The sequence below is a fragment of the Paramormyrops kingsleyae genome, chromosome 18, assembly GCF_048594095.1.
Source record: "Paramormyrops kingsleyae isolate MSU_618 chromosome 18, PKINGS_0.4, whole genome shotgun sequence".
NCBI classification, from domain to species: domain Eukaryota; kingdom Metazoa; phylum Chordata; class Actinopteri; order Osteoglossiformes; family Mormyridae; genus Paramormyrops; species Paramormyrops kingsleyae.
Genome location: NC_132814.1, coordinates 23,603,766 through 23,616,112, shown reverse-complemented (window position 1 = coordinate 23,616,112; position 12,347 = coordinate 23,603,766). Strand labels below are relative to the sequence as shown.

At 36.0% G+C, this 12,347-nt stretch overlaps 1 protein-coding gene and 1 long non-coding RNA gene across 9 annotated transcripts in view; both read right to left on the bottom strand.

The window, feature by feature from the left end:
• Window positions 1–5,990, bottom strand: part of arhgef9a (Cdc42 guanine nucleotide exchange factor (GEF) 9a) — a 41,107-nt gene extending 35,117 nt beyond the window's left edge. For all 8 annotated transcript variants that reach the window (XR_002840851.2, XR_002840852.2, XM_023834205.2 and 5 more), the window contains exon 1: window positions 5,779–5,990. Coding sequence is in view for 6 of the 8 variants with exons in the window: in XM_023834205.2 (XP_023689973.1) it covers window positions 5,779–5,787 (9 nt within the window). In the remaining 2 variants the exon portion in view is untranslated. The remainder of the gene's footprint in view (window positions 1–5,778) is intronic.
• A 3,987-nt stretch (window positions 5,991–9,977) lies between these two features.
• On the bottom strand, window positions 9,978–10,777 carry LOC111855223 (uncharacterized). The gene is made up of 2 exons (XR_002840830.1): window positions 10,466–10,777; window positions 9,978–10,227 (listed from the first exon to the last, which is right to left on the bottom strand). It is a non-coding gene; the product is annotated as an uncharacterized lncRNA (long non-coding RNA).
• Between the last annotated feature and the right edge of the window lie 1,570 nt (window positions 10,778–12,347).

The following is a 12,347-nucleotide window of genomic DNA, read 5'->3' as shown; positions in this document are numbered from 1 at the left end:
GTCGCCCAGATTTACTATGACCCAACTATCATCCAACAGTGCTGCTTACTGAGCCACATTGGCACCCTTTATTACTTATAACTACTAACTACTACTATAACTACTCCAAGGAAAATTCAAACCACGAGCAAACATCAAATACATTATGGGAAACAACGCTGATTTCAATACCTGACATGGTCAATGGCGGTTCAAATATAATAAATAATAATAAAATTTAATACATTTTCAAAATTGTTGTTTTTCTAAAAAATTTTAACTGAAAGCTCCCAACAGAAAGCTGAGTAATATGATTTGGTATATATACCTTCCATTGGTATATATACCTTCCATCCACATTCCAACCATTTCCTATCTGGTACAGGGTCCTGGAATCTATTCCAAGCAGCCTAGGGTATATGCTGAGGTACACCCTGGGTGGGCTACCAGTCCGGCACAGGGCATGCACGTAATTTCAAGACACCAAAACACCTAAATGCATGAAATGAAGGGGAAGCCCAGGATACCCAAAGGAAATCCATGTTACGCAGAAAGAACAGAGAAACTGCATACAGAGAGTTGGAGCAGAGAGTTAACCCTGGAGTAAACAGGCCCGTCTACTGAGCCACTACTAGACATTTTAAAAATAAAAAAGTCAAAAAACACAGCAAAACTTATGCATTCCCAATAACTCATCAGTAATCAGCAAATGATAAAAGCTTTTCCTGGAAAATTGTAAACCATAACCAGATGCATATGTACTGGAAATTTATATTATTGAGGCAGATACAAGATGTTAAATTTATAGATGGTGAATATATATATAATTTTTAAAGAAAAGTGCTGTAGTGAAAATCATATAGTGTATTACAACATGCTATTAATTCCACACAATATAAAAGTATAAGAATTTAATTGTGCAGTGTAACTGTAATGCAGCCCCCAAAGTGCGTATTATGTTTTAATTGTTTTCAAAGAAGAAGTTAGGTTGAGGTTATTTTATTATGAGAGACTGTTCCAGAAAAAAAAATCCCACAACTCGGATACAGATGATAAACAGCAGCCATTAAATCTTGTCACAGATACTGAAGACCTAAGACATTGCCTTGACTTGGTCGCTTTTGGACATTGACTTCACTTCATTTTAGTGCTGGTTTTCCTTGGCTGCTTGAAAGTAAAACTATGTTCACGGTTACTTGTATACTGAGGTTTTATGTGATTTTTCCATCCATTATTTCTCTCAGGAATCATGCCCATTACACAATTCTGCAACTGAGCCCAATAACAAGAATGGTTTTCCTGCCTTAACTCTGTGTTCTTACTCAACTTACTGCAATTGAAATAGCTTCATAGTTCTTTCACCAGACTTTATACTATTTGCCAAAATTTTCATTCTCATCTCCATGTGCTTCAGGGTTACTTAAAATAGTAATTAAAAAACATGGTCATATTCAAATTTGTACCGTAACTGAGCTATTATATTTGAACAATTAGAATTTTTTTTCTCATTGTAACCACCAACTGTGAGGGGCTGGCCCCCCATCCTGGGTTGTTCCTTGCCTTGTGCCGTAGCTTCCTGGATAGGCTCTGGACCCCCTGCGACCCAGAAGGATAAGCAGGTTGGAAAATGGATGGATGGATGGATGTAACCACCAAATGCAGTAATATGCCAATAAATTGAATGATATGCTCTAAACAGATCTAAATGTTACATAATTTCCCAAAATCTTTAAAATGGTTGTGAAATTCTTCCTTGATCTGTACCTTTATAGAACGTTTTCCTCATTTTTATGATTGCAACAGTGGGCTATTACAAATCCATCCATTTATGAACACAGAAAAACGGAACCACATGATTTTTCACTAAAGACGAAAGTCCCTGAAACTCATACATACAGAGCTGAGAATGGGAACTAAAGCCCATCAACCTGGATCTCTGACGTTACAATTCTCTGCACCAACCCACTGCACTGCAAAGACATTAACATCAATCCATCCATCCATTTTCCAAACCGCTTATCATTCTTTTAAAGTAATATTACAGGCAGGTGGGGAAAACTTAATTAATTAAGCAAATGTACGAGTTTCTACATTAACATGGAAACGCCATATTACCTGTTATTTAATGTATAGAGTGAAAACCTACTATGTAGGGCTTCCTCAATTTTTCATTAAAATTATTAATTCATCCTAAACTTGAAGATTAAAGGTCTTTTTCAACCGAATTTTCAGCATCATTTTGCTTGTGGGGTCACAAATAAGTTAGCAACTCGGTTACTGTTCTAGTGTAAGTCATTTTCTTCAGGAATACTCAGTTCCTGCTTTCTCAAAAATGTATGTCACTTACAACATGTGCCTACTAAATAAGTAAAATGTGAAAATGCACATCACAGAAGTCCCCTCTATACCTCTGCCCCAGTTCACAATCCTTATGGAAATCTTCAGTTTCTTCAGTTCAAAAACTAGAATTTCGTACAAATTCAATTCAATTCAATTCAATTCAATTCAATTTATCCACAAGGGGCAATTAAAAAGTTACAGCCTAAACTGAACACTATATCAGTGAATAGTGCATAACCTCAGCTACGCATGTTGTACATTTCTCTCCATTGTTCATGAAAATTCTGATCATAACAACTGAAAAAGACTAATAATTAACTAAAAAAACTATAGTTAAAAGCTGACTGAAAAAATCATCATTATCACTGCCCCCTTAAAACTTTCAGGTGCCTCTGAGATAATAGTAAGAATGCCAGTCACGTTAATGGGCAGAATTCCCCTGGTTATTATCAATATAATCAAAAACAATCTGCTAAATGTATAAAAGCACATAGAACTATGAACTCTGTGGAAATATATCCATGAGAGAAAACTATACAAAGTGATCTAACATTACATTTATCTGTGTTGCTTTCAACAAAAGCATCTGTTAAATACTGATGAGGAAAAATCCAAATTCTATGTTCTTGAATTAACTGTTGCCTGACTTAGTAAATGTAATGATGATCATGCATACATGGCTGATTTCAGATACTATTCCATTTCATTTAAAGTATAGTTCTATTTATCAGAAATATCAATTCTATGCTATGAAAATCCAGTAATGTGTCAAACATAATCCTGGAGTTAATGTTAAAACTGTTTTTCATATCTATATATTTATACCTATGTTTAATTCATAATTAGGTTTTGGTGAAAAAATAAACTTTTGGTGAAAAAGCAAAGGGAAAACTGGAAATAAATTACAATTCTTGTTCCAGGATAAGTAACTTATAAACCCCCTTTGTCTGAGCATTACATAATTCTGGATCTTTTAGGGTCTTGACTTTTAGTGTGAATGCAAGTGACAAACTGGGCAGATTTAAAATAAATCTGACATATTTTTTTTAAAATGCTGTTTTGTTCTAAATCACCTTTCAGCTAATGTTATCAGCTGTCGATCTAGAACATACTGTACCGTAAGGAAGACACAACAAGGCGGCAAGAATTTATTGTTATTAAACTTGTCAGCTTCTCAGCATAAAAGGGGAATAGGATTATTGTGTTTAGTTTTGCAATTAGTCTAGCTAATTCCATCAGATGTATTTTGTATATACGAAGGATATAACAATCTGCTGATTAAGTTACTTTGTTTTTTGTGGTATTTTCCTGTCCATTTTTACTGATGCTGAGTTATGCATTAAAAAATGTTCAGTATTGCAGATTCTAGCTGAGCTCTTTGCCTGCGTCTGACAAAACATATTATGCAATATGCGCATGTTGTGACACTGAAGGCCAATCAAACTCAGTTTTACAACCGGAGGAAGAGTACAACTTATTGAGTTTGCTCAGATTGCAAAGGCAAAAACATACATGGCTTACTTGAATAGTTACAGAAAATACTACAACCTTAAAAGGGTGCAGAACAGCATTCTAAAATGTTTAATCAAAACAGGAAACAGAACAGCAAACCCATCAATAAATAAAGATAGCCTTAGAGACTAATTAGTAATAATTGTTAACTCAAGATGCTCCCACAACAAAGCAAATTTGAAATACGCCTATTAAAACAGTCATACGGCTGCATTTTGTACGTATTTTTTTACTAAAAGTGACTCAAAATGTCTCATACGCCACTTACGGGATATTCTTAGCCCACGTTACTCCATACGCAGGTACCTCCAATGGTGCCTGCTTTTCTCTGTTTTGCCATGACAACCTGCTTATAGTTTCCATTAGATAACGCCAAGAACACACTAGATAGATAGACAGATAGATACATAGATCGATAGATAATTTATAAACTAAACTCATAAATGAAGTCCTATGTATGGTATAAAGACATACCTCGGGATACAGCAATTACAAGTGAAAAAAAACGCTGGGTAGACTGACATATAATGCAATCGTACAGTATTAAACTACAATTACGATATTAAACGGCATTAAATCACCCAATAAAGAAAATGTTCCATAAAATGAAAAACGCATTGTTAAACGTGTAGAGGCTGTGTCATCTACAGTGATGTCAAAATAATGTATGCGGGCAAGAAATTAGGCTCGCCCACTAGCCTGAGACGAGTGATTTAGACGAAGGACCAGGACAGAACACTGAACACTAGTAAAAAAAAATTCCCTGTCGGACTACATTTTCACTAAAGTAACCAAGTTGGCTAGCAGCAAAAATTAAGTTCCACCCGTGTATGTATGTCATATTATGTGGCCCATTTTAAAAACGCCCAAATACGGAGCTTATTGTAGGGTTAGTATATATATATAGAAGAACAGTAACTAATATTAAGTTTGCACTTCGCAAATCAGGGAAATCCGAAACACACATATGTTGAAAAACAAATAATCGAAATAAAAACTACTGTGGTGATATTAATAGCAAAAACATAAGGATTTTCTAAATTATTAAGAAAATACCAATGGTTTCAAACCGATAGCTCTTTATACCTACCGATGGTTCTTTAAATGCTGTTATCGGTTTATTTATTTTTTTACTTAAGTATGTATGAAAAACATTCATTACAAGGGCATAGTTTTTTAAAAACACCGATAATTTGCACGTGTATTACTAGCCGAGATAAATATTTTTTAAACCGAAATTTTTAAAAATGCAAAGGAAGGTAGGGTGTCAAATGCTAAGACGTAGCTCAAAATACATCCAAACATTATATTATCCTAGCATAATGATCGTCATCAGCACCTACGCTCACAGACAAGTTAAAGGACAAGACACGGCAAAAGATTTATGGACAGATATAAAATACCAACGTCATTAATATCACTGTCTGGCCATGTTGGAGTACTGGGTGTCCTCGCTCTATTTGCACGCGCACTTGCTCCCTCGCTCCAATGTATAATTGTGATATGTACCTCTGTGCAGGCGGGCCAGCAAGCGGCTCAATAGAAAATCCTTTAACGAGCACCCAAAAAGAACGTTAACATGACGTTCACAAGCAACAGCACCACGATCACTGCAAATATAACCACCGTTTGTGCGTCCAAGGTCATGGTGCAATGCAGGAGGCTGTAATATTCACGATGTTGGGCAGGCACATTGTTTTCAGTTGTTAGCCTAGGTTCTGTGTGACTGTCCATGCATCCACCATTATAATAAAGAAAAAAAAATATATATATATATAATATATATATACATATATATATATATATATATATATATATATATATATATATATATATATATATATACAGTAAAAACGACAGCCTTCCCTTTCGGATAAGCTTCTCTTCTCACTCTTTCTTATTGTAGCCCGTGTGTAAAGTTCGCCAACGAAGCATCGTCATCCTCACCATCATCATCACCAGATTCAGCACCGTTATTTTTCTCTTCTAGTCTAAAGCCAGCCACCGCTGATTTTTCCCTCGCCGAATCCGTAGATATACTGAGTGAGTCCGCTCATGCACTATTCCTGACGCTAGAGTAAGAGACCGCTGCTGCATCTTCCAAAATGTAGCGGCGAGCGGCAGCCGAGGCGGCCCTCCATGCATGCTAATCAGCGGCCGCTGGCTCGGAAGCGGGGGGATTCGGACGTCAATCAAAAGGAGGGGGAGTTTGCACAGTTTCGCTGCGAATTTTTAACCATCGAGCTCTCAAGCACTATACAGGAAATCGGAATAATAATATTGAGAAGAATGCTGTACCAAAATCGCATTATTATTCCACATTGTATTAATGCAGTGACATGTTTTACTTGCATTGATACGTTCTCATAACAACACTTACAGCGACAATTTCCAGATTTTGAATATACTGCCAGCAAATTACAATTACTATAATTGTCATATGCGTTAGTGCAAATCTACGTTCAGATTATTTTTTTCCCTAATGTGTCGTTTATGCTTATTGTCTGGCAAACATTTTTCACGTATTCTTAAACTCTGAAATTTGAAACTGAGGGGAAAGGACAAATTGTAAAGATGAAAAACCACAAGAATTTTAGTTCCGTATGTCTATATTAGATAGCACAATGGTCACCAGGCAGTGATCTACGGCAGGGTATTTCAATGTACGGTACGTTTCTGCGGATGCTCTGGGGGTCCGAAGAAACATATATTGCAAATACCGCACCAAAATAATATTGGTTTGCGCAACGTTTTTCAGGAGAACCCAGCATCTCCCGAGTCACGGATGATGATGACTATTAATGCAATAAAAGTGATGTCCTTAAGCTGAAGAAGAAGGAATGAAAAAAGGTGCCTGTACGTTCAATGTTTTTTTTTCTCATTCCAATAGTTGAAAATTATTAGTTTGTTCATTTAAACGTAACTTATTTATTTATGTTTATGGTTGAACTCATTTTTTACAGTTGAATAAATGAATTACACTGAAGCAACTTTATTTCGTGTGACAGATTACTTAGATCATTTCAAGTTGATTCAACATTTCCAACATTTTATTCTTGCTAGTGTGGTGTTCAAATTAAAGTACGCCTGGAGATTTATGACATATCAGAGCTACAATAATTTAAAAGCAGTAAATGAAAAACCATCGATCTTATGGTTTTTGGGGCAAAATATTTAGAATGCATTTTAATAGACCATTGCATTAGGGCAAGTTGTTATTTTGAGATAAAGTTACAGCTAACAAACCATTAATAAAATTTCAAGGCATGAAGTTACAGTATTTTAAATAGCCTTTTCAAATACCTTAATCGGTGAATGTCATCACACCGTCAACCAAAATTATGTCATACATAAGTAATCGTTTAAACAATTTAATTCGCAAAACGATTACAGTCTGGTGTATGTTGTATTGCAATTCAATTGCATTTTATATAGGCCGTTTATGGTATTTATTTAGAAGGGTTACGGGAAATATGTCGAGTAGAGTGTGAGGGATCCCGTTCTAATGACTGAGCATGGTGCTGTCCTCGATACCAGCGTTCTGCAGATGCAAAACTGAAAACAGTTGCCACCCCCTCAGCAGATGCTCTGGGATTGCTCAACTGACAGCATTCTCATAAATGCAAATCTACCATATTTCTGTATTACTAAGGATTTCTCCATTAAATTGTTGTAATTTTGTCATTACATTTTTCCAATAAATGTTTTAGCGGTAATAAATTAGCTGATATAAAGGAAAAATATTTTTTTATAATAAAGTGTCTGAAACATTCTACAATTTAAGTTACCCATCAGGTAACATTTTTTCTGTGATTCAGGTATCGTTGGATGACCTTGGGTGTGTGGAACATCATGACCTTCACAATATTCCAAGATGGTTATTTTATACAGATACCACCTGCCCCCATAGTTTCCAGTTCTGGCCAGCAGAACATGTGTGGCTTTTCTGTTCTCTCATGGGTTTCATTATTTAATGAAAAATTACATTCAATTTGCCGTAAAATATAAATATGAAATGGAAATTTTAATAATTTGTAGTCTGTGAAAGATATACCTTCATACCCTGTGCACAAGACACGATTTTAGCTGAAGACATTATGAAGTGAGATTTCTGTTGCCTCTTCCTTTCTGCAATTTCACTGCAGCCTCCATGTGACATTTAAACAATAAAGGTCACATCAGAAATTCTAAGTGTTGTTTAAGAATGGAAATGTTAATACTTTTGTGAATATTGTACATCAATCAATAATATAGTGAATCAATATGAAACAATGATCAGTAGGGACATTAAGAATGGTGAATAATTTCATAGATGCTGATGAAATTAAAAGTGCAATAAATATAAAGCAACAGTTTTGAAACACAGCTGGAATATGTGTAATGCTTTTGTTTTGGCCTTTAAGGGCTGCTCTGGTTCTTTTCAGTAACTAGATGCTGTCAGTATGACAGCAATGTATTCCCCAGACCACCCCATCACCCCTCCCCCATATAGTCCCTATTCCTCCAGCACATCCCCCCTTACATTAGACTTAGGCATTATCGAAGTTTTCATATCGTTGATGCATTATACCGTGCTATATGGTATTTAGACAGCATTTTCAAAAGCAAAGTTATTCCAGCATCTTGTTGCAGGGGTGAGGTTCCCTGTGCTAAATTTTGCCAGGTGGGGGGATTCACCAAAAATAAATTTCTCGGAATGAAAAAAATCTTTATTAAAATCCCTACTTTGTGTGACTTGTCTCAATGTAATCAGGTTCCCCAGATCTCCACCTGTTCTTTCATGTGTCACCACTGACTAGAACAGGCATTAAGTTTCCCCATGATAAATTTCACCGACTGAGTAACAGACTTCTGTCAATAAAATTTGCCAAGCAGGGGGGCTGAGGACAAAAAAAACAATACAAACTTTATGGTAACATTTTCTATGGATGCCAGGTCCATAAGAATCTACAAACACATTCATAACACATCATAATGCATTCATAAAGCATTATGAATATGGCTATAAGTCTTTATAAAAGGCGTAACAGATTGTAGCCACCATTATTATGCATTATAAATGCTTTATGAAGCTCTCTTCTACAGTGCACTATAGATACCTTCATAATGCAGTACCTTTAATTCTTATAACGACCATTATGATACATTATGAAGGTATCTATAATACATTATAGATGAGAGCTTCATGGGAGCTTGTAAGTATTATAATCAGCACCTTAATGCCTTATGTCCACCAGTGAAGGCATCAGCCATGCACACCACTACAGCCAGTGCCACGCCGGGCAGTGCCCCCACAGCTAGTGGTGGCAGCATGTGGGTGCAGATCTAGCTTTGTACAGAATCACAGAGTAGCCTAAACTGGTAAATATAATGCAGAGGAAAGCAATGCTGCATATAATACAAAGTGATCCGAAACAAACCTGAGAAACCCAGAAGAGATGGTTGGGGAGCAGTATGACCAGAAAGTGGAGGAAAAACGGCCATTGAGCCCTCAGCATGTATGTGGGGGCTCCTTCAGCCTCAAGCAAAGGAGACTGAGGGGGGACATGATCCAGGTCTATAAGATTCTAACAGGTTTGGATGCTGTTCAACCGAATAGTTACTTCAGCATTAGTTCAAATACAAGAACTCGTGGCCATAGGTGGAAATTAGCGGGAGAACATTTCAAACTGGATTTAAGGAAGCATGATCTTTACACAGCGTGTAGTCAGAGTATGGAATAGTCTTCCTGATAACGTAGTGCAAGCTGAATCCCTGGGTTCCTTTAAATCAGAGCTAGATAAGATTTTAACAACTCTGAGCTATTAGTTAAGTTCTCTCCAAGCGAGCTCAATGGGCCGAATGGCCTCCTCTCGTTTGTATAGTTCTTATGTTCTTATGTTCAGGGCAAATGGAATAGTAGCCCTGGTGGCCTCCTCATGAAATTGGCGTAGAGGAGACAGCAGAGTCAGCCAGTCCCTGGAGTAACTGGGGTTAAGGGCCTTGCTCAAGGGCCCAATGGTGGGATCATTCCACAGACCCAGAGATTTTAGTCCCCCCCCCCCAGTAAAGTGTCTTTTAAATCATGTCATGTCAGGTAAAAGACGAGGAGAATCAACTGAAGCCAAACATGGAAAAAATGGTTTTGAATAGAAAAAGTCCAAAAATGCATTTCTGAACTGGTTTATTCATTACAACTGAAGCATAAAATAAATCCCAATCTGCTCAACATATACAAACACATTTTCTTGACAGAAAATCCATAGGGGGAGAAAAATTCCTGTAGAATTAAACAAGAACTAAATTAGAGCAAGAATGGTCTTGAAGTCAAACATGAGAAACTGATATCGAAACATTAAAATTCACTCTTCAAATTAAGAGCAGCAAGAAGTCATCCCACGCCAATTGCATATATACCTGACAAGAGAAAATAAAATTGTACTTTATTACACATATTTTTTGACAGCACAATTCAATAGTGTTATGTTCTAATGTATTTGGTACAACTGCAATTAAGGTTCTTGCCAGTAGGCTACGCACAGCCTGTGTTTTGGGATATTTCAAAGCCTTTCGAAACACCGGTTGTTTAAAATGTAAAAATTGTTTTGAAGATTCTAAAATTGTCATCTCTATAATCGGGGGTTGAGTTCTTTACCTTTTGTTTCAGAGGTTCCTCATAGCACTAATTTTAGGAAGGGCAGCAGAGAACCTTAGATAGGACAAGCGGGAGGATCGACACCCACATTTTCCAGCAGTTTTAAAATTCCTATTAGTGATGTCTGACGGCGCTGCAAGCAATGCAACTCAAAGCATTGCAATCCAGGAATTATGCTAAGATACTTGCACATTTCACCCATATGGTTTTCCTTTAGCCTCATGAACTGTCCAAATTAGCAGCATAAGAATACAACTCTGATTCCTACATTTTAAGCGCAATGGCGGTGATCAAGCCATGAGCAACGCTCATTGCTCTGTTTAACTAAGGTTGTGATCTAATTCCCACTGGCACAGAGGAAGCTCACAGCGCAGGCTCAATTAGCTGATTACTAATCAGGAACAGGTGTGATACTTGCCTCCATTTCTCATATGTTTTAGTCTTTGTGAGTCACATCTTTCTGATGTGACTCACAAATACAAGCTGCGTATGACTCCAAAAACAATTTTTAATGGTGTAAACAACCTAAAAAGCATTGCAGATGAATATACTAATATGGGTATATACTGGAGGAAATTTGGAAAGCTTCCATATTTGGCAGATTCTACATCCTTGAAGAAATAATAAATAGATAAATATATTAAAATATATGTTCTTCTAAATATACAACAGTGATAAGACAGAGAAAATATTGCGCATGAAAGTCCCTAATCAAAATGCTTACCTATTCGGTTCAACATGGGCTAAATTATCACAATTTTAAAATAACCTTTAACCAAGGAGCTAGCCAAGGCATTTAATTAACACTCGTTAAGGTGACATTCTGTCCAAATACATGGTAAAATAAAGGATTTACTGTGTACACAAGCCTTGTGCCCTAAGATCCTCCACATGACCCAAATCAGCACAAACAATCGAAAGATGGATAGATTGTTGTTTATTAACAACTGCTGTTTAATTTAACACATTCTGTTTTATAATAAGGTGTAGTTTCATTCAAAGTTATGAATAGATAACAGAATCATAATTAAATAGTCCTACCTATTTGACACAGCTGTCTAGGTCAAATCTTTTTTTATATCAAAAAATATTTTATTTTTTGGCTTATAAACAAACGATTTAATGGCTTATAAACAAAAATAACTTGGACTTTTATTTGTATTTCTGAATACTTGATCACAGTCTGTGAATGACATAGATTAATGTGGATTGTGAATGATTTGTGGGAATCAAAAATCAGAAAAAATTGCTTTAGTCAAGTAAGTCAGTTAAGAATTGTTGACTTCACAATAGCCTGGGAAACAGTAGGCTAGTTACCCAAAACTCACACAACCATGACAGATTTCATTATTTCATTAAAAAAAGGTAGTTTCTATGTAGTCTTATCATTAGCTTACAATGTCTATTCCACTAGATTGTTTCTGGTGACAGTTAAGCTATGTTATATAACATATTTTGAATGCATTACTCATTTAAGTCTGAATATATGAAATACAGCAGTTTGTTAACGCCAAAGTCCTCATGTTTTTTTCTTTGTATACCCATTAAAATCCCAAACAAATTTTGCTCTATATAACTTAATCCCACTCTGATATGAATCCCTTTAAATTCCCTACACTATTTATTGTGACACCCACATATTCTATTTCCAACCGGATATAATGATATCAGTCCGGTTGCTAGGTTCCATGCCAAGCTTATAGTCTCATTACACCAGTTGGAAAAATACTTATTTGAGTTATATAATGAATTGAATAAGAACTAATATCCCATCGAAAAAATAATTACACTGATGTCGTCTGAGCATAAACAAAAAATGTAGACATTAAAAAAATTATATCCAGACCTTAACTAAAGGAAACAAATAATAGCATTTTATTGT